Raw genomic sequence first — 23,953 nt, 5'->3', positions numbered from 1 at the left:
AGAATCAACTTCTAGCATTCAATCTTAAAACTTTCCGGTATTTATTGCTTTAGAATAATGAAGTTTCTCAATTTTGGAATAGTTTGTTTTAAGCAATTGTTATAAATAATTTTATTATTTAAAAAAGAACAAGATACATGCAACAAAAGTCCTGACATAACTATTAGCACAAATTGCAACAAAGTCATTAAGTTAATCGAAATTTTAACATTGGTTTTTTTTCCTTCCAGTTAAGTCATTATATTTACAATTTTATTGTAATATCAACCGAATGCCAGGTTCTTTCTGTTCTCTGGTGACCATTTTTCCAAAATTACACTAAAGTCACTAAGTTTACTAAAATTTCAATTTTGACACCGTGTTTTGTTTTTCTTAATTATGTCATTACATTTACAACTTTATTGCAATATCAATCAATTGATCGATTACCATCGATCTAGCAGGTTACCAAATAAATAACATGACAATATTGTGATGTGAAAGCCATGTCGGATCTTATGTGGCAAGATTGAGTTCCAAATATAAGGTTTGCATCGAACCCAATTCCACATACCTCATTCTTTTTTTTTTCTCCTTTTCTCGTGAGAGTATTTCTTCACAAATATTGTATAGAAGTCGATCCAATGGTTCAAATTCACGTAAAAGTTAGTGAAAAGGGTGTGCTCACCATTTCAGGGGATGTTATTGTTGTTTAGAAGCTCAAATTGTACCACAAGTAAATGAAGACCCATTACAAGGTCAATCCAGGAGATGCTTATTGAGTTTGTAAGTGAGTTTTAACCATTAGACCGACCTTCAAACGATATCTGTGAAGAAATACTCTGACGAGAAGAGAAGAAAAAAAGGAGATATGTGAAATTGGGTTCGATGCAAACCCTATATTTGAAACTCAATCTTACTACATAAGATTCGACATGGCTTCTACATCACAATATTGTCATGTAATTTATTTGGTAACCTGCTAGATTGATGGTAACTGGTCAATTGGTTGACATTGCAATAAAATTGTAAATGTAATGACATAAATAAAAAAAAGACAAAACACAGTTTTAAAATCAAAATTTTGGTAACTTAATGACCTTATTGCAATTTAGGAAAAATAATTATCATGAGAACTAGTAATTCATTTGATATTGCAACAAAATTGTAAATATAATGACTTAATTGAGAGAAAAAAAAATACGATATCAAAATCAAAAATTTCAATTAACTTAATCACTTTATTGTAATTTTCCATAACTATTATGTGTATTTTTCTAATAACATATGATATACATGTCTCATTTATAATAATTATAGATAATTTTTAAGGATTATATAGTAATTTTAATGTCCTCTATTATGTCCTAGCATTACAAAATGCAACACATACATTATGTCCAATTCGTTCAATGTCCGGTCCGATCTAATATTATATGTGTACCAAACACCAATAGAACATAATTAGATATTTTGACCAATAACCATGCAATTCTTTCCACCCGCAAAATTGTAGCATTCAACTTAATATCAACTTCAATAGAAATATTTAATTATTTATGAAAGGTCTAAAATAAACTTTAATGCCTAAATAAAACCTTGATAAAACGAAAATCAAGATAAGCAAATATTGATGTTTAAAAAAGCAAATAAAAAGTAACTTTTCAAAAGAAAGTTGGGGTTTTAAAAAAAAACATTCTACATTTTTAGATAAAGGGTGTATAGTATTTTGTCAAATAGCTTGATAACACAAAGACATCAAAATAAATTTGATTTTAATGTCGTCAAATATTTTGGATAACTTAGACTAATACGATATTCAAAGGGATTTAAGCTAAGATTATGTTTGATACACTGAAACTAATTGTTTTTTATTTTTTGGGTTGTTATATTTGACAAACCACAATATAGTTTATAAACTAGCCTTTTAACAAGCTTATGCAATTTTTTTTAAAGTTCTCCAAAATATATTAGATATTATTTATATATAAACAAACTCATCATTCCATTCATTCCCCAAAACCATCATTCTCTCCTACCAACCACACCTCTCATAGTTCTCTAAACACAATGATAAACATATGAGTTGAAAATCAATCACAAAAGATCCATCGCTTTAGAAATAGGTATAACATCGATGGTGATAATAACTAATAATTGTTAGCAAGAAAATTGATATCAATTTAGATTTGGTTGTGGTTCTTTTATCAATTAGAACAAAAGATTGTTCTTATATTCGACTTATTGTACTCACCCTCGTTTAGGAGATGGATTTGATGGAGATATATTGTGATAAATAGATGGTTTATCAACAAATTGTAGATGTAGATCAAATGATAATTTGGCCCACGTATCCTTTGTTCCATATATATATATATATATATATATATATATATATATATATATATATATATATATATATATATATATATATATATATATATATATATATATATATATATATAAATCAATCCCAATAATTCACATGGAGTTGTATTTTTTTTACTAATATGTCTGGTATATATGACTCTAGCCTCTAGATATCTACGGCATTACACATGAAATGTACTAAGTATTTGTTTTATAATATTGATTTGTCTACCCAACTTTTTTAATGTTATTATATTTCTTAGCTAGCTTATTACATAGTTTTTATCAAACATTATTACTAATATTACTTATAAAAAGTGTAATGAACACGGCCATATAGATGGTAAATATGGAGTACAAGAGTAGTCGTCTAGTAGGCCGTTATAGAAAGATATAGAAATTGCAATACACAGAGCCCCAAAGCATAACGATCATAACTAATTAATTTATTCAAAGAGTACACACGAAAAGGAACATCCCCTCTTCATGCTAAATTGCTAATAGCATAGAGAGGAGAGAGAGACAAAATTTCATTTTAAACATTCCAACATACAAACAACAACAATAATAACAATATCCCATCAAAAGGGTGTCCTAATCTATTTGTATACTCATAAAGATCAACACTCAAATCAAGCTTAAATATAGATAAATATCAAAACAACTGTTGAATTATCTCAGATAACGCTGTATAGGTTCCAATAACAGAAGACACAGACCCAACAACAATGATGAATACACACACTGATACCTATCAATCAAACCAAAACAGACACCATTAGAATTAATTAGTATTTAAACAAATAAATATTTATATCTTTGTACCTGAAAGCGAGTTGTTTTTCCCTTTAAAATGCTCAAAAAGCAAACACAAGGAAGTATCAACGTCTGCAATAGAAACACCCCACATTAACTTTTACTATATTTTATTTATTTTGATTGCCCTTTGAATCTAGAAAAAAGGCAAGTCCTAAAGCAGAGAATTCTAGACAAATAAGAATATACCACTAGCATAGTGAGTAAAGATCCAATCAATGACATCACAAGACCTGTAGAAATAAAAAAAATGAGCATCTTTAGCTTACATTTATTTATTAGTAATTTACATTTTTGGTCCTTGAGTATAGCTGATTTTTGCAATTTTGGTCTCTATTCCAAGTAGAATGACAACGACTAGTTTTAGTCATCTGAGTATTAACCGATTTTCGCAATTTTGATTCCAAATTATAGTCCTTTTACATGAAATGAGGTCTGAAATTGCAAGAGATGAAGAAAAAAAATTGACTATACTGAGGGACAAAAATGTAATTTAGTGTTGTGAGTATGTGATATGGAAATTGAAGTTACCAAAGAAGGGGATGGAGAGGGCTACAAGCAAAGTAGAGAAGACTAATGCTGTTCTAATGAGGATGGAGTAGACATGAGACTTCATATGGTTTGATGGTATCAACTCCTCAAGGCTCATAGCTACAGGAGATATGGTCAACGCATATTTGGTAAATGGGTTGACCACCTACAAAACAATAAATAAATGGAGAGGAAATAAGTTTTTTTTTTTTTTTAAAAAAAAAACAAAAGTCTGACAATGTTTTTCAAGTTAAATTAAATACCGTAGTCCAGACTGCAACTTTAGAGGCAATCAGATTTGTGGGGAGGTTTAGGGTATATTGTGATTCTGTTGATTCACCAAACATCATGTATCCCATGATAGCCACTGCAGCATAAAGAACAGCACAGCTCCCAAAGCTGCCCATAAAATTTTAATAAACTTGTGTTTTAACATGTAAAAGAAAAAATTACCTAAGGCTAAGGGTGATAAAATTAGCATACCTGGCTAAGAGTACCATTGGAAATTGACTTCTTTTTGCCATTGATGTATAGATATTAGGAAACACTGCATGTCCTGAATAACAGTACCCATAAAGGCCTATGGCAACAGGGAAAGTCGAGAGGTTTAACGTTTTTGTCGTTTCAATTTGAAACCCCACATCATCCACTAACCCAACCCAAAACAAACAAATCGCCACTAGAATTGACGCGATAACTCCACCAGCTGGATTAAAACCAAAATGATTTAATTGTAGTAAAAATTTATTATAAAACCATTTTGATTTTGATCTTCTGTTAATAAATAGTATAAAGTTTTACCAGATATGTAACTGAGAACACTCATGTTGCGTAGCCAAACTGTGGGAAGGACAGCCAGAGTGATCATAATTGCAAATAAATAATGCGCGTTTAGTATATATCCTCCGAGGTTTAAATGCGCATTTGGAAACAGAGATGATAGGTTATCACTCTCCAAGATAATATATTCAACACAACATGCCTTCAGTGAAAGAAAAAAAAAACTAAGTTAAAACATATAATCAAGCCGAATTAAGTAAAACCAAGTCAGTGTCAGATTAGATATACTTACGTATAACTCCACATACAATATTATCTGCAGTAAAAACAGAAACCAAGAGAAAAAGGGTAAATTGGTCAGAAACAAGACTTTAATGTTTATTTTTTGTTGTTGATGTATGAAATAAACTTACAGAAATGATGAGACGTCCGAGAGTGCCAAAGGCAGCCTGGCCAATATCTGGATAGGTCTCGAGGCCAGGTTGACTATCTAAGCAGTATCGAAGGAGGATACCAGTGTAGAAAGAAAGGACACCAAAGATGAACAATAATGACAATCCTACCCATCCTCCTTCTTTCACTGCAAAAGGAGTTGAAAGAAGTCCAACTCCACAAAGAACATTTATGCCTACACAGTACACAAAAAAGTCGTCATGAGAATTTTTTTTTTAAAAAAAATGCCATGTAACTTGATGCTTATATGCAATTATGATCCAGAGATCAGAATCAAAGTTGCATGTCTTCTAAGAGAATTCAAACGTGTGGTCAAACATGGCCTTGGTTAAACTGGGACCAAAAAGTTGTTGGGGTCCATTAATACCATCTTAATCAGATGGGTGAAAGAAATAAAATCTACAAATCAGAAATTGTCCTTCAGGACCCAGAATATGATGGGGCTCCATGGAGTAAACCTAAGACAGAACTAGGACCAATAAATAAATACTGTCGTACATAACTAATAAACATGCCAATACTATAAGCAATTAATATTACACATACCATTAAGCACAGATTGACCATAAGAGCTCTGCCTGGAAAGAGGAAGTTCATGTGAAGCCTTTGAAGATTTGTGATAATGTGGCAACTTCTTAGCAGATGATCCTCGTGGAGGAAGAAGAGAATGAGAACTGCTACGCCTTTCTTGTGGCTGCTGGTTGTCTGTTGATGGTGGCAAGAAAGGTTTGGTTAAACTTGGGAGTATCTCAGGAGTGTGTCTTCTTGTCAGCGTTGAGGAAAGGAATGAACTGCCTAATCGAGACAAGTTGGGAGTCCCCAGAAAGTTCAGGCTCGGGGATGGCACGCTGCTGTACAGATCTATCGATTGCCTGAAACACCCATCATACAATGAAAAATCTTTAAATACTTTCTTTTGATTCAATATCGTACAACTAGATCTTGTTACAAATCGATCACTGCTAATCTTAGTTTGTATCAGATCTTGTTGTTTTATGGTACAAAAAAGTTTCGGAATTCACATAATCCAGTTTGATCATGTCGGTATAACAAGATTCAGTATTAAAATGAATTCAGAATTTCAGCGGAATCTTATCAATTGTTGACTGTATAAGGAATTAAAGTGTAGAATCCAAAAAAGTGGGATGGGGTCATACCTGTAACTTTGAGGCCACGATGGGTTTAAGGAACTAGGTTTGCTTTGATGCTGAGGGTTATCGTCGGAATAATTTGAAAATTCCGAATCATTCCCATCGTCTTCACCTCTAATGGAGTCCTTGTCTTCCTCATCGTCTTCACTCTCGATGAAAAAGGCTTGATCTGATACTGAATTCTTCATTTTCTCACAAATTTCCTAGCCTTCTTTTCAGATCTACGAGACTTCAAATAAAAGAGGTTAATCTTGTGTAAGATAAGCTCTAAACAACATCAACTCAAACGAAGTTATGAAAAATGATGTATGTGACTATGTAAAATTATGTTGTGAACTGGATTTGGATCCATTAAAAAGGGGATAAAATCACGAGCGTGTGTATACACATCAAGCACATGGCAACATGCAAGATAACAGAGGCTAAATTCCTCAAAATTAGCACGCAGATTTATCGGAGATTCAAAAATTCCAGCAATGACTCGGCAAAATCTGGATATCACATGTAAAGAAATTCGAATTGAGGACTAAATTCAACGATAGAACTCCACAAATTAAGCTTTCAGATAGAAGTTAGTAGAAACGAAAAATAAAATTAACCTGATCCGATTTTAGGATTAAGAGCAAATGGACGAATGAAGTTAAAAATGAGAACGAAGAGGAAAACGTCGATTACCACTACAATCAAAATCGAGATTTCAACGCGAATTCCGTGAATAAAACCCAAAACCTCATGGATTACCATATTAGCAAAAGATACAAAAAAAAATATAGATATACATATTCTACCTTTTTTAACAAGTGAATTAAGGCTGAGCTGGTGACAGTATCTGCAAATATTCTTCCTGATTCGAAATTAAATCATACAAACATACCCCCACAAATTTCGCACCTTCTATACCAATAAAATCAGCAGAAAAACATGAATCTAAACAGAAAAAAACGAAGACATTGTTGTTCACCAGAGAGCTACAAAAACAGAGCGTTTGCCATCAGAGAAGAGAGTTCAAGAACAGAGTACTCTGTTTCTACTGCTTGCTCTGTTGATGCCTCTCAGCTCTGCTAAATCTGCCATCCATTTTATAATGGCACGGCCATTGTTGCCCCCAACTCTCTCTCTCTCTCTCTCTCTCTCTCTCTCTCTCACACACACACACACACACAATTTCGTGGCTTCTCACTCATTCGATTCGATTGTAGCTGACGAAGAAGGCGACAAAGATGCGTACTTGCCTGTGATTGGGGTCTAGCGTAGATTTTGACTCGTAAAACGGAGGCCACGTTCCAATTGAATTTTCATAATTTTAATTAATAAAAACAGAAAAAAAAAATAGCTGCTGTAAATATGTAACTGACAAAAAAATAATAATAAAAGTATCTATTGTCGAAATTGGTAAACATTTTTCTAATGGAAGTGATTTGTAGGAATATTCTTTTTATCATACACAACCCTTTATAATTCATTATAAATTGTAGAATATAATATTTTTAAACATCAATTGTTGTGTATAAAAAAAAATTGTTGTCTACAAATCATTTCCCTTTTTTAAAAATCTATATCAAGATACCTCGACATAACCCCACTGTAGAGAGTGAGGCCCCCAGAAGCATAAGAACGACTATTTTGGAGCCTAAGGGTGACGTGACATATACAATTATACACTGTTATAAAAATTGTCACAAAATAATCTCATATTTAGTAAATTTTTAGAATGGATGACGGCTTAAATGGGTAATATAATTTTCATTACAAAATAATTTCATTAAACTTGTTTAACTGTACACATTCAGTCTTTATTACCGGTTATTCCAGGTAAACCGAAAAAAATGGCTTAATATAATAATATATCTCTCACCTTTTACACATTTATTTTGTATTCTTTTCACATTTAATTCTTAATATTCTTTTGTTGCAAAATAAATCATAGTTGTTTTGTATATATTCAATACTTATGATCGGTTTGTTTAAGTTTTCTCACAAGATCCTACATGACACAATCATTTATGAGATGTTTGAGGTTATTGATGTTTATGACCACTGCGACCTTAGTTTCTTGGCTGCTTAGGTTTTGTGTTTCATTTAGATCTTGTGTTTTCAATGTCGTAACTTCATACGATCTCGGGTTTTAACGATCTTTATATTCACTCGTTTGTATTTGTTGTGTTTTGGACATCGTAACCTTTTCATCCAATCTCATATTTTAATGATTTTTATATCCACGCGTTTGTATTTGAGTTTACTACAACTTTCGTTTTGATTACTCCCGTTAAAAGGCGGTATATTTTTTTACTTACGATCTTTATATACATGTGTTCTTTATGAATATATGTATGAACGTTTTTTATAAAATCGTAAGTAAAAATATATTATTTTTTAACGTGAGTATTCTAAGTTGTTCGTTTGCTTAGGTCTTGTGTATTGAACGTCGTAACTTCTTCACACGATCTTAAATTTTAACGATCTTTATATTCATGTGTTCGTATTTAAGTTTACTACAACTTTTGTTTAGATTACTCCCGTTTAAAAAGTAATTTGATTTTACTTACGATCTTTATATACATGCGTTCTTTATGTGTAACGTCCCAAAAATACCGAGTAAAAATTTCATTTTTAGTAAGTCAAAACCATTCATTCATTAACCCAAAAGACAACTAGAGTAAAAGTATTTTCAAAACATCAGAGTAAAATCATAAACAATCAATGCAGAATAAATCTCCAGGGGATGCAGTGCGATCAAGTTGGGCTCTTCCTTTTGAAACCATATGTATCTGCAAACATTTTAAACATAAACCGTAAACACAAAGCTTAGTGAGTTCCTTATAATACCACATATCATACTAATCAGTGGGCCCAACCCTGGGGTATATTCCAAACCAACATACAATCATGGGCCTTACCCTGAGGTATGTTTCAACCCAAACATGCAATGATGGGCCCAACCCTGAGGTATGTTTCAACCCAAACATACCATGATGGCCCTAGCCATGGGGTTTATCTCAACCTAATCATACCATAATGGGCCCAACCCTGGGGTTTATTTCAACCCAATCATACATGCAATAGTTACAAAGATAGCTAGCATTCTACATAACACAATCCAGTGGGACGACATTAGTGCCTTTGACCCCTAAATACAATGAGAAGACTCACCTGAACTACTCAACAGAAGTCCAATAGCTACCTCAACATCAGAACAACCAACCCAAGCTTCCTAAAACCAAACCAAGACCAACCCTTAGTCAAAAACTCAATTCTACCAAAGTTTGACCAAAAGTCAAACTTGTCAAAAAGTCAACGGTCAAAGCTACGGTCAAAATTGCCAACACCAGTCCTCCATGTTGTGGCTTTCCTTGGTTACGTCGTGGGCACAAAATTCCAAAACAGTCGCTAATTCCCCAGTCGCCACGTTGTGACAGCCTAAGGTTATGTCGTGGGGACTGGTCTGAACAACTCAAACGAGCTTAATCCATTTCCTTCCAATTTCAAGAGCTCCAAAGCTCAGATCTAATCATTTCCAAGGTCTTATTGGATAAAGTTTCTAACTTTATCCATTAGGAATACCCAAACCACTAAGATCTAGACTTTAAGTCTCAAAGGGGCCCAAAAATGCATCTTTCTTAACTTAATCCATTGAGTCCAAGTCTCCTACTTCCATATCTGAATCAAAAAGATGTTTAGAGGGATAAAGTTTCCAACTTTATCCATAATAATGCCATAATCATTCAAGATCTAAACTTTAATACACCAACATGGCCTAAAGGACCAAAATAACTTGCATTGCTTAAAGGGAAGGCAAAAGATCATAACTTTCTTAGTCCATGAGGTCCAAGAAACATTCCTAACCGATCAAAAGATGTTGGAGTCCACTCAACTCCAAGATCGCTCATAAAATGGACCAAAAGTGCCAAAAACCCCAAATGACAAGATCTAAGGAACTAGATAGCAAGATTGGAACTTTATACTTACAATAGTTCAGAAATGTAGTGTCTTTGATGGATCCAAACTTGAATCATCATTCCTTGCAACAAAAAGAACCTTATTGATCTTTAAACTTCATCACAATATCATAAAAAGCACCCAAAAGAGGAGAAATGATAGGGGTGGAGCTCAAATCTTGAAGGTGGAGGCTAGGGTTTCTCCTAAGCGGTTCTAGAGGTGGTGGAGGCTGATAAAATGGCCAAAAAAGTCGAAACCTTATGCTTAAATATGCTGAAAACTATGAAATCATGGGCTTGGGCCTAATAGACTGCCACACTGTGGGCTCTAATCCCTACTCCATGGCGACTGTTTTCACCCAAATCCACCTCAACTTTAAACAACCATAACTTCTTCATTTCAACTCGGTTTTCCGCGATCTTTATATCCACAGAAAGGTATTGACGATCCCACACTTATTTCTAGTTAACTTTGGCTTAACATATGTCGAAATAAAAATCATAATCCATGAAGGAAGTCTGAAACATCACTTTTCGCATTTTACCCTTTCACTCCAAAACACAAAGCAAAGGCTTAGATCACAAAACCAATGTTATCAAAATCTGATAGGGTTTAAACCATATTCCCATGAAGCCCAAGGCCTTTAATTGATTCATTTATTGTCCACAATCCCAAAATAAGAAACTTATTCGAAACAGGATATTATACCTCTCCCCCGCTTAAACTATATTTTGTCCTCGAAATTCGTCTTGGTTAGGATCTCTAAAAACAATGTCAACATATTCCATAATCTCCCTCTATCCACTTCGAAATCAAGGCATCTATGTTGAGAAGTCAAGAGATCACTCGGAAACCCAAACCTGCCAACTAACAACCCAATACATTGAAAATGCTCAACCGCGGCCACTATCCTTCTCTCCCTAACTGTAAAACCTAACTTCTAGTGAAAAAACTCAAACTGGGAACTCTCAAAACTATCACCACAAACCAACTCCATCAATATACTCCCCGAAATTGAGAACCCATCAGTCTAAGCTCCAGAAACTATGCCCTAATACTGATGATCATCCATTTTTAATACTTACCCTTAGTCCCTGACTAGGAACCGTGAGAACAAGTAATCAATGTGCAAGGACAAGGTTTGAAAACTCAAACATTGAGTTAATCTTTAAGATCAACGCCTTCTCTTAATGTATGGTTCCAGTTGAATCTGGTAATACCAGTTAAGACTTGAAGAATATATTCAACAAAGTGTTCAAGTAATAAATGAAGAAAACTTAGAGTATAATCAATGCAAAGATACTTAAAGAACAAGAATAATGTTATGAAAGAACTTTGACTTGAAAGAAAAGTGAAAATGATGTAAAGAGAATAATTGTTATCTTTGGAGTAAAACGTGAGTTGTTCACTTGTTTATTAATGGTGAAGACATTCACTCCTTAAATAGTGATGGAGGAACATGGTACAAACTGAGAAACATTCCTAGGACTGGATAAAACTCAATGTTTGACAAACTGTTATCCAAAAGATACATAAAAGAGAAGTCTTATGAACTGTTACATCAATAATAAGACAAAATACATTAAATGCTTAAACAGACTATTAATCTCGGAATTGCCCTTCATCTCGGAATGATCTTCATCTCGGAACTTCAACTCATCTCGGACTCAGCGGACATCGAAACTTGATTACTTGTGATTGTTAGAGGTTCACTTTTCATGATTCAACAATCTCCCCCTAAGTGAACTTATCAATCATGTCAGCTTAGCTGGCTTCTTCATTGATAAACACATAAGCTCTGTAGAGCCAATTTCGGACTTCCAGTTACCATTGGTGATGGATTTTTGAAGAATCATGGTGGGGACGAGATGCTTGTCTAGGACTCGGAAGAAATCCTTCTTTTTGGTCTTCTTTTGCTTGTAGATGTATCCCAACATTGGTTCATCAATTGGCCATTCTGCCAGAATTTCTGCTTCAGGCAGCTTGTAGTCAATCTTGGCCAAAAACTTTTCAATTTCGAATAGATGTGCAAGCTCGAAGTCACATCGGCAGAACTCATAAACATAGTCCTTTAGATAGTTCATTTCAACATTATAAGCAGTGATGCTCATTTGATCATTTTGGCGAGTTCGGAAGTGAGCAACAATCGTCAAAATGTCGTTTGGATTAATTGAAGGGAAGTCTACGTCCGTGATGGTGATTTGCTTTGATTTGTTCTGAAAGATGCAATACCTATGCACTAACCAATTCAAATCAAATTTGCTCTAAAATTTTCTTTCGAACCTAGAGATCTTTGTTATTCTCTTTCGAGACCACACTTCCTTTTGAGGTTGTGCATTCACTGAGTAGAATGTCTTCGATCTTTCTCTTTCTGTCCTGAAAATCGTTTGAGGATCATCATATGGATGGAGTGGAGCAAACTTGATGTAATATCTTCCATACGGAGAAATTGGGAGATCGAGTTGGTCTGCATCTTCCATTGGTAGATCATAATATATGAATGGCATAATATCCAAATCATGATACCTTCACGAAAAAGTAGGAATAAGCCCATCATTGGATTTTGATTGTATTTAAGAGCTTGGATCCGAATGCTCTCTTCAAGGGCTTGATCTATTTGGGCTTGTGACCATCCTTCAGACTTATTGAAAGTCCGTTCAGGGCTATGCGATTCTGAGACAGGCTTTTTACCTTTGTCTTGATGTTGCTAGATCAAGTCAGAGATGACTTGTTGAATGTTCTCAGTGATTGTGAACTTTGGAGGTGGAGGAATTAGAGGCTCTTCTGGGATGTCATCAGGATTCCGAAGAGGAGAACCTTCATCAATTGGAACAAATTCTTTGAGAGGGGATAGGAGGCTTCATGGACTGGTTAACTCAAAATGCGTCGATTTGTGAGTTTGGTTTTCTCTTTGGCCAGTTCACGACTTCGTGGAAGAACGTATGCCAAGGATGATGGCCAGGTCATAGCGGACCATATCCTTTTCTCTTCCTCTGAAATAATTTTCGTCGGAAAGTTTCTTAGAGCTTGACTCTAAGACTTGATTTTGGAACGAAGTATGACTCACCTTAATTGATTTAACCATTTCAACAATTCTCGATTCATCTTCTAAGCCATACAAGTGCACTAAGGTGCCTTTAGAGGATCAATTGTGATATGGTTTTCATAACCATTAAGATGATCATAAAACACAATACTAAAGTACTCTCCTTTTCTTTCAAATTGGAGAAACTTTTATCTTTCTGCCTAATTTGATTCTTCTTACTCGTTCTGCTATACATTGAAACTATTTCAATGTTTCAGAATTACACTTAAACTTGTAAGCATAATCATATTCACTAAGCTTTTTATAAATCATGACGAATAGTCTTATCGTTTTTTGTGGTGGACCCGACCAGTACACAACCAAGTGTACCCGATCCCCTAGTCCTTCACTTGAATCACATATACATGTGAACAAGGAATTAGTCTTAATTTCCCAAAGACGAAATTCTCATTCTATCATATAATACAAGTCGCATGATTCCAAGTTTTTGTCCAATTGAAACTTGGGTGATGAGAATCTTTCCTTATTTGGTAAATTTAGACACTACCACACACAAAATAATCAAATTCATATAGAAACATACAAACATCGATTTTCACAAATGCCATTGTAAGGAAATATAGAATAAGATAAAACCAAAATTTTCTTTATTTATAAAAACTGTGGAAAATCTTGTCCTTACAATGAAATTACAAATGAAAACTATGTTACTACATGTTTCTAAGCAATCTATCATAACTCCTAAGTAGCAGCTCAAAAATCCGATCATCGAACCATACGATCGAAATCCATCTCTTCGCGATCAGACTCAGCATGCTTTTTCTTTAAGCTTCATTTATTTTCATCGATCCTACAAAACATCAAAATGTGATCTTATCACATCATGTATTAAGAATCTTCAAATAGGAACTCAATAGAGTTAGATAGTGGACTTACCTGAAGAAAAGTTATACACTCTGACTTTACCATTCTCATGATCCTTCAGGTAGATAAGGCAACTTCGCAACCAATGCCCATTCTCTTGGAAATAGAAGCAAACAGATTCTTTTGGAATGCCACATACGACAATCTCATACTTAGCCTTTCCCTTTCCCTTGGGAAGATTTATGGACTTCCAATGTTTCCAATGTCAATGTCCATGGATGTTTGGGAAGTAGATCTTCCAATAAAATTTGCATTACCAGTGCGCCAAATCATTGTTGATTCAACAACAATTAGCGAATAGGTAAGATCGATAAGGGTCATGTTGTGGTCTGTCACATAGTAGTCTTTAACAAACTCACTATATGACTTAGGAAGTGATTGAAGAACCAAGTCAACTGCCAAATTCCTCGAGACAACGACACTCAACATTCTCATATGGTCAATGTGTGACTTCATCTCTAATTCATGTACACACACAGACCTTCTGTCTTGGTGTTTGCTTGCCAATAGGGTTTGAGTGACCTTGAACTTTTCAAGTCGACGAACATGTGGGTCAAAGAGAATTATTGGAGGAGGTGGAGGAAGTGAAGTGCGAGTTCTGGGAACATCATCTTCATGAGGAAAGCTTTTTCCAAAAGAGCCGGGAAGACCATAATTGTTTGAACTAGACATCTACAAGGGAGAAATTCAAGTTTAGTTGATTTAAGTCCTTAATATAACACCCAAATGAAATATTAAGTCTAGGGCCCAACACAATAATTCACAATTCGGAAGAGGGATGTCGTAATCCAATTGTAAACTATTTGTCGGTAGGTAAATGACGGTTTACCAATTCCACCACGAAAACGAAATTTTTTAAATGAATTTAGTTTTAAATGAAACTCCCAGATCCTTTGAGATTCATTGAACTTTTCAATGGCTTGTTTAATCTCGATTATGCCCTTCAACTTTGTGACTGGGATACCAAGGATCACAAACAATGTGTGAATAACCATGCAAATTAGTTTTGTACTCTCGATGTCATTAATCACTTAATCAATGTGTCGGTTAACCACACACGCTCCATTGATCAATGACAATTTACGAGAAACCCATTGCCATCCTTCATCAGTCCACATTAATGTGTCGATTAACGACACATTCTCCATTAACTGACCAATAAGGTGCAATGTGCAATTTAATGGGTTAGCATCAAATTCACATTTTTTCCTAAAGTAACTAAGATTGGAAATTTATAAAGTGTTTAGTTACTTTGTATTTCATTATACTTTTAATGAAGATTTAAGTGTCCTATTAAACCTGTTCGGCTAACGTCCCTCCACTGGTCAAGGGTGCGGTGGGTAAGGGTGGATACCCAATGACGATCATTTTACAGGTCGCTTGCTTAAACACCCCTTATAGACCAACTTCGTGAATGAGGCCAGTAAGACTGACTTTTTACTTATACATATATAATCTATCAAACTTTTAATTTTATATAGTATAAGGGTGTATTTTATACATTTAAAATGCTTTTTAGTTTAAACTATTAATTAAACTATACTCTTAATTTAATTAAAATTGAACCATGTGATTATGGATTTATTAATATCTTGTCACTAAACACTTTAATTAATTAAATAAAATCCATAAATGTGTAATTTGAACTATTCAAAGCATCAAGGTTCTAAATATAAAATTTCAAAATTAAAAGTTATTTAATTAATTTTTAAGTTATGAACCTAAAAGTTGCATCTTTTTGAAACCTTTCAATTACAAGAGTTAATATTTTCATGAATGAGACTTTTCATATTCCATAACTTGAGGGCAAGTTATGAAACTCTTAAAAACTTTTGGATTCCATAATTTATGGACTTAATTTTATAACTCCTTTAAACCTTTTAGAGTTCCAAAACTTAAAGATAAGTTTTGTAACTCTTCAAAAACATTTAGATCAAATTTTAAACTTATAAAATAACCATTTTATCTTTTACCAATTTGACCTAATGCAACTCTTATAGCAAAATGATTCAAATTTTACAAATAATTAGTTTTTTCACAAAATTAAGTAATTATCTTAAAATTTGGCAATCATCATGTTATTGGATGGGGATAATCATTACCATATCAATAAAATCAAATTTTATGAACCAAAACATTTTCTGGTAATGATCATAATCCAAAACTGACCAAAAAACCCGAAAAATTTGCCAACTGATGATCCAACTCGTCGAGCCAGGCTATGGACTCGTTGAGTTCATGGTAATATGAGTCAATTCGTCGAGTCCACTCATGGGACTCGTCAAGTCCAGCAGTCAGATAGCAAAAATCATAATTTTTAAACTTATAAAATAACCATTTTATCTTTTACCAATTTGACCTAATGCAACTCTTATAGCAAAATGATTGAAATTTTACAAATAATTAGTTTTTTTTCACAAAATTAAGTAATTATCTTAAAATTTGGAAATCATCATGTTATTGGATGGGGATAATCATTACCATATCAACAAAATCAAATTTTATGAACCAAAACATTTTGTGGTAATGATCCTAATCCAAAATTGACCAAAAAAGCCGAAAAATTTGCCAACTGATGATCCAACTCGTCAAGCCAGGTGACGGACTCGTTGAGTTCATGGTAATATAAGTCGATTCGTCGAGTCCAATCATGGGACTCGTCAAGTCCAGCAATCAGATAGCAAAAATCATAATTTTCAGCTTCGAAAATTAACTAATGCATCTATATAACAAAAAACAACCCATGGCTCTGATACCACTATTGGTTTTATGTACTCTAACATCCCTATGGTGCACATACAACCCTCATGCTTTGGATCTAAGTTTTCTCTAGTTATACATGCAATAAAAATTATCCGAAGCATGAAGCCTACAACTAGCATACAATTTATGTATGAACCATAAAAACTAGTTAGAATATTACCTCTTGTTGTAGCTTGTTGAATTTGGCCTTTCGAGAGCTTAGCACGTCAAGTGCGATGCCTCAAACGGTTCACAAGACACCATGAACAATTGGATGAATATGATAGAGAGATTTGGAGACAAAAAATCGGCTAGGTCTTCCTATTTTCTCGTAGGTCCGATTTTAGGCTTAAGGAAATACATATATAGTGTAGAATTCCAAGAGTCATATAAAAACCCTAATTCTTACACTTAGGCTTATGATCCAATAACTCATACAGACTAACTCTTCATGGAAACTTACATAAACTTAGTCTATCATGGATCAATAGCCCAAACCATATGTTTCACTGATTTACATAATCAGTCCCCGTTATTTTAATTAGTTTCTTTTGATCACTTAATTAATTATTGATCAATACTAATTAAATAATATGATTTGTCAATTTAATATATTATACTTATAATACATTAATAAATCACAAATAACCTCTTTCTCAAATATCCATCCTATCAAATTGCCCTGGTGAATGGAACCCGAAATGAACCATGCTACTCTCGGGTCAAGTACATACCAATTATAGTTATGGGCTTAGACCCCTAATCCAACAGATGATGCTCCCCTTAAACTTCTGAACTAGAGATATCAACATCGTCCTCGTTCGGAAAGTCAAAGAAGTTAACATTGTTGTCGTTGTTCGTAATTGGATCAAATTCAGCACATTGATCCACTACATCTTGGAATCCTTCAAGATTTGATTCAAGAGAGGGAAGACCATTCTCACCCTCAACATGAGAAGATTGAATTTGTTTAGAATCAAACGGATGAAAAGTAGGGTTCGGACAAGAAATATTTCGGAAAATTTGAGCTGCAGTTGAGGACGGCCTTGATCGAGATTCCAAATCAAGAGTTGTTTCTGATGGTCCGAACAGGGTTTCAAAGTCAACTTCATGAATAATTTGAGGATTTGGACATCCTAGTGTTGGAGCATCGGACTCCATGATGTGGTTAGTAACATGAGTTGGGCCAGAATTCCGAACATAGTTGTCATCGAAGGTGACATCAAAACTTTCTTCAAGACCACGAGTCTGACGATTCAGAAATTGGTAAGCTTTTGATTTTGCAGAGTATCCAAGGAAGATTGCTTCGTCGGCTTTAGGTTGAAATTCCGTGAGTTGATTACAATTGTTTTTTTATAAAGCACCAACAGTTAAAGGCATGTAGAAATGAGATACTCGACTTACGACCATTTGTGGCTTCGTACGGTGTCATATTGAGCCATTGATTGATGATGCTTCGATTCTGAGTGAAGCAGGAAATGGACTCAACTTCAGCCCAAATATAAAGTTGAAGATTTGCAAAGTTGAGCATCGATCAAGCAGCTTCAATGAGAGTTCTGTTTCTTCTTTCTACCACACCGTTTTATTGAGGAGTGTAGGGAGCTGAGAAATTGTGGTCAATGCCTTTGTCGGAGAGGAATTTTTCAATGGTGACATTGGTGAATTCCGATCCATTATCACTTCGGATCTGTCTTACAGGTAGTTTGACGAGAACTTCAATTCTTTGATAAAATTGATGAGTTTCGAGGCTGTCTCAGATTTCAGCCTGAGGAAGAAGACCCAAGTGAACCTTGTAAAATCATCCATAATCACAAGAATGTAATTTTTTTAATGCATACTTTCTATTGTAGAAGGTCTATCAAGATCAATGTGAAGGAGTTCTAATGGTTCCGAAATTGATTTTTCGATAATAACAAGATGACGTTTCTTTGATTGCTTAACACATTCATACGCATCACACAAATGATCATTTTCAAACATGAGGAGTGGAAGACCTCTGACCATTTCACCGGAAACAAGATCATTCATATATCAGAAGTTTAAGTGAGCAAACCTCCAATGCCATAACCAACTGACATTAGGAACGACTTTTGAGAGTAGACAAAGTTGAGGTTTGCCGATGATCATGTTGATGTCAAGAGGATACATATTCTTGTTGCGATTTGATTTTTTGAGACATTCCTTCCGGTTTTCTGTCACGACGTAGTTGTGCTTTTTATAGAACTCAAATCGTCGGTTTGAGTCAGTGAGTGGAGCCACACTTATCAAATTATGCCTCAAGTCAACAACATATGCCATATTTGAGACAAGGAAATTGCCATTGGTGAGGATGCCATAACCTTTAATATGAGAGTTAGAGTTGTTGTCATACGTAACATAGCCAACATTTGGTGAGAGTTGAAGATCACGCATAAAACTTTTCTGCCCCGTCATGTGCATGGAACAAGTGCTATCAATATACCATATTGTATCTTGTTCCGAAGCATAGAGTGCCTACAAAAGTTAGTGAATTTTGGAGTTTTTAGGCTCCGAGTTAGATTTTGGGACTTGGGCACGGGCTTTGGACTTATGTTGTGACTTTTGAGCAACGGATGTCTCAGAAGGTTTATTCCAAGATTCTTTTGGAAAGAAGCAAAAAACCATGGTCTTCTCATTGATCCAGAAATCATATTCAACAACAGATTGTTTGGAAACAATTTTTCTTGGAGTAACAGTTTTTGAAGTTGTAGGAGTCACAATGTCACTTGGAGTTGTAGTTTCGTTTTTGGCATTTTTAACTTTCCACTAAAAAATTTGGTTTGAATCTTTTAAATTTATTTGAGTAATAGTGTTTTTGGTAACTCGTTCTTTGGTTGCTACTTTTGATGGCACATTTGGTTTGAAAAGCTGTTGTAGTTTGAGAATTGTACCATTAGATTTAGCAATGAGCACAGTGGAAACTGCCCGAGAAGAGTTAGTATTTGTGGGATGAGTATCAACAACAGTTTTTTTAGGAATGGGACTGACAACTTTGTTTTGAGCCACCAAACTAGGAGGATTAGAAGGCCTCTTAAGGATCTTAACATGCACAAATGTGTTGTGGTTCCTAGTGGATGGGCTCATAGTCTGAGATACTTTCTTCTTAGAATTTTTAATGAATCTAGAATCATGTCTTGACCTAATTTCTTTTTTGATAGCATTTTTGGCTTCTACCTTAGGATCGACGACATCTTTCCTATTTAATGATGTTTCTTCCTGGAGTCAGATGATGATTGGAATATTGGCCTGCAGATGGGTTGTTAAACATAGGTTTGATTGGCACTAAGGTTGTTTTTGAAATCACTTGAGAATTAGAAACACAAGAGTCAAATGAATAATCTACTAAGATTTCTTCTTCTATGTCACTATTAAAAGATGCCCAGACAAAATCTGATTTATCAGAGTTAGGTTCGGTTGTCGCCGAAATTATTTCCTCAACAACACAATTGTTAGGAGGAATGTGGTTCAGAATTTGAACAACAATATGGGTGACGCTAGGGAAGGGTTCCAAGGTCTAATTTAGGTCCAGGGGTATCAGAGGCGGAGGAGGCATGTGATGGGTTTTGGTCATAAGACATCCTATGTGCTCATACAAACCCTAATGCTTGGATCTAGGTTTCTCTATTGTACATGCTTTGCATCCAAGACTATAAACCCTAATTCTAGCATATGGAAATCAATATTAACATATAATTAGGTTTATGATATTACCTTGATTGTTATGTAGTAATAACAATCCCAATTCCTCCTTGAATTGACTTTGGAAGGCTTAGACTCACAAGTGTCACTCCTCTAATGGCTTACAAACACCAAGAGCAAATGGAGAAGATATGAGGAGAGAGGGGAGGCATTGAATTCGTCCTTAGGACTTCTAGGGAAGGGTTGGATGAATTCCTAAGCCCTAGGGGGTTTATATAGGTGTAAAGATTAAGGTTTTAGTCCTTATCCTTATCTAGTTGCTTGTCCACCAAGCAACCATAAGATAAGTCCTAGAAACCCTTATCCTAGTCGAATTCTATGGGATTTACACCTCAAATTCGTTCACCATATATATAAGATAATCCTTACCTTATTTTGTAACTATCACATAATTACAATTCAGCCCCTCTAGTTTAATTAATTACACTTGATCATAAAATTAATTCTTAATTAATTATTGACCAATATTAATTAAACAAATATGATTTCTCCTTTAATATATTATTCTTATAACATATTAATAAATCATAATAACCTCTCTCTCTTTATTTATTTCTCCAATCAAGTTGCTTTGGTGAAGGCAACCCAAAAGGACCATGCACCATCGGGTCAAGTACATACCAAAATAGTTATGGACTTAGACACTAATCCAACAGTCTCCCACTTGGATAAGTCTAATAACTATTCTGCGTATGACTTCGGATCCCGATCTGCAATCGTAGCTTTCCAAAGCCGCTGTCAACTATGATCATATCAAATACACGCGTCCTTAGATAAGGGATCATATATTCCTCCATTCTAGATATCATATGAGATATGATTTCAAATCATTCTATTTGTACTATATCTCGATTCCCGGTTTATGACGACTGACTAATTGAACAAATCAAATTAGCCCTAGCCCGGCCGAGCATTCACGTTTGTCATCACTAAATCATCGAGGGGCCCAAAGATATCGCTTTTATCCTACTTTGAATAAAAGGAACGGATAAACTTTGATACAATGCTCGCTTGCACTCACGCACCGAATCACACACAACAATATGTTTTATAACACCAAGTTACTAGTGCGTTTACATATTATCAATGTGCAACCGATTCGCAAGATACAACTCACACATCTCGGTTTCAAGAATATAAGATGTTATCGTCTCACCAATCACTCGTGATACAATTCATGGAGTGATCCAAGTGAGCGTGGGTTTAATCCAATGCTCAAATCATATTCGTAAGCACTCATGAACGTTGCAGCAAACATTTGCTTATGTCTAATACTTTTCTAGACAATCCACACAACAATTCACGACAGTCTTCATTCATATCTACTTCCAACATATGAACGACTGTGGCCCGTTTGAATAATTCGATTATTCTTAAGAAACTCAATTATTCTGGAAGTCAAAACATGCAAATGTGAAACACAAGAATAATACTAATCCCATATGGCCTCAACCCTTTGAGCATAAATAAAACACCTTTTATTTATCACCATATTGATTACTCATTATTTGTAGTTCCGGGTAATCAACTTCTTACTTGAATTACAACACTTGTCCCATGCTCCTAGCATGCACACAATGTTTACCTATGGTTCTTACTTTGTGAAATAGATCATATTGAACACATTTCCAATCATTCTCATTTCTCAACTCCAAATCCTTTTTCCATAAGTTAAAGCATATCAAATTCTTGCTACTTATATAATATGCTAGATTCTAACATTCTATGCAACTTATCCTTTCGTAATGTCACTGTACCAAAGTCACAAAGACTATTGACAATGATATTACAAAGTCCTCTATCGGAGATTGTTACAAGACAATTCCATAGACGTGATGTTTCTCACTCAAAGTACATTCTTTGAACATCCTTTTGCATAGAAGTTTCTAATCTAATCATAGATTTCTCAATATTCAATTCTCAATATGGACACACTTCCATATGTTCCATATGACAACTCATTCTTAATAGAATCTTATCTATTCGTAATGATGTCGATATGGTCCATCCAATATGGAAACATTTCCATATTTTCCAATACTATACTTCCAACTACTCACAAGCGACCAATCCTCATCGAACTTGGATTGTCCTTTGATAGTTGTTTAATTATTTTAGTCAAAACCAATTCTAGTCCCTTTTCCCTTTAAATGCGCTTGACATTTGGAAAATTTTAGAATGGTCAAACATTAAAGCATTTGCAATCGATCCTATACCCGAAGCGTATGGGACACGACGCATAATGTTTTATTTGCTATGTTCTCAAAATTCGAATTGTGAAGAGGGATGCCGTAATCATAATTGAAATTTTAAGAACACACTTTGTACCTTTGACTAAATTTTATTAACATTTCTCAACTTAAACCTTTAGATTTGAAATGAAGCATAATATTCTCTCCCTTAATTATAGCAAAACAACTCTTCAACTATTGCGACTTTGCAAAGTATGACTCATGTTTTCTATAATTAATATTGCTAACCTTGCAATACTTTCCTTAATAATCATACAATCATAACGTTTATGCTCCCACTATCATGATGATTATTATAAAACATAACACTTATGCTCCCACTAGCTTCGACATGTATTCATAAACATCTTAACTTTCAGAAAACAATACTTATTGAATTTCTTAAGTTCATGTTTTTAATACTTAGTGCTTTGATAATCTTTTATCAAGGTTTCTTGAACTTATACACATTTGCCTTCGATAGTTCATATGTGTGTCTAAACAATTAAGAATAATTGCCAAACCTCACAATTCAAATTATGGAAAGGGATACCGTAACCATAATCGAATTCGAGAATGCAATTTTACAATCACTATCTTCTTAAATCTTTCTTAGTGAAAGCATTTCCTCACAATCATTTTCATGAAGGAGGAAATCTTATGACACTTAGATTTGAGCGGTGTATGTGTTCCTATCCATGTGAATTTGTTGAAACTAAGGTTTACGACAAATTCAAACTCATATGGACCGATCTTTCTTAATCTTGATTTCTTGCCTTATGGTAGCACAGCTGCCCACCATGTCTTCCAAGCAGTTAAGCGGCTCACCCTTTCCTATCAATGTACCTTTCATTGATTAAGGTGCTTTGCCTTTTATGCGTTCAAAATGAGAACTCATAGAACTCACATGCATAATTAACTCAATTGGAACAGCACATAAACAAAATAATGTCAACACGATAGGTTGAAAACCTCAACTCGTGTGCTAGTGATGATCGATAAGGTTTATTTGATTTGTTCTTGAAACCTTTCAAGACCATTAAGACTCCCACTTACTCCTTGACATATAAGATTCTCTTGTCAAAAACCATTTCTTGACAAACAAATATTCAAGAGTTGGTGTAGCTTTTATCAAAACACTTCATAAATTGGTCCTAGTTGGTCTTTGTCTTATCCAAGACATCACAACTTTCCACATTTAATGAAAGTTACAAACCTTCTTAATACCTTTCACTCAGTGAGTCTTAGTACAATTGCATGTCTAAGAAGAGGAATCA

The 23,953-nt window shown here is 34.4% G+C and overlaps 1 protein-coding gene across 3 annotated transcripts; it reads right to left on the bottom strand.

Annotated features, from left to right (window-relative positions):
* Nucleotides 1-2,769: 2,769 nt before the first annotated feature.
* LOC145088317 (amino acid transporter AVT1C-like) lies at nucleotides 2,770-7,254 on the bottom strand. 3 transcript variants are annotated; one of them, XM_079026581.1, is made up of 14 exons: nucleotides 6,869-7,254; nucleotides 6,680-6,757; nucleotides 6,467-6,571; nucleotides 6,087-6,301; nucleotides 5,476-5,801; nucleotides 4,890-5,104; nucleotides 4,769-4,792; nucleotides 4,498-4,678; nucleotides 4,180-4,402; nucleotides 3,960-4,095; nucleotides 3,697-3,862; nucleotides 3,355-3,398; nucleotides 3,175-3,237; nucleotides 2,770-3,100 (listed from the first exon to the last, which is right to left on the bottom strand). In XM_079026581.1, exons 4-14 carry the CDS (start codon nucleotides 6,266-6,268, stop codon nucleotides 3,005-3,007), a joined length of 1,656 nt encoding a protein of 551 aa, XP_078882707.1. In that variant the 5' UTR covers nucleotides 6,269-6,301; nucleotides 6,467-6,571; nucleotides 6,680-6,757; nucleotides 6,869-7,254; the 3' UTR covers nucleotides 2,770-3,004. The 3 variants fall into 3 exon arrangements, with proteins under 3 accessions (XP_078882707.1, XP_078882705.1, XP_078882706.1); XM_079026579.1 differs by lacking the exons at nucleotides 6,467-6,571; nucleotides 6,680-6,757 and having other exon boundaries at nucleotides 6,087-6,309; nucleotides 6,869-7,253; XM_079026580.1 differs by lacking the exons at nucleotides 6,467-6,571; nucleotides 6,680-6,757 and having other exon boundaries at nucleotides 6,869-7,253.
* Between the last annotated feature and the right edge of the window lie 16,699 nt (nucleotides 7,255-23,953).

Source organism: Lactuca serriola, chromosome 2, assembly GCF_051521515.1.
Source record: "Lactuca serriola cultivar US96UC23 chromosome 2, Lser_US96UC23_V15, whole genome shotgun sequence".
In the NCBI taxonomy this organism is placed as follows: domain Eukaryota; kingdom Viridiplantae; phylum Streptophyta; class Magnoliopsida; order Asterales; family Asteraceae; genus Lactuca; species Lactuca serriola.
This window is presented reverse-complemented; position numbering and strand designations above follow the sequence as displayed.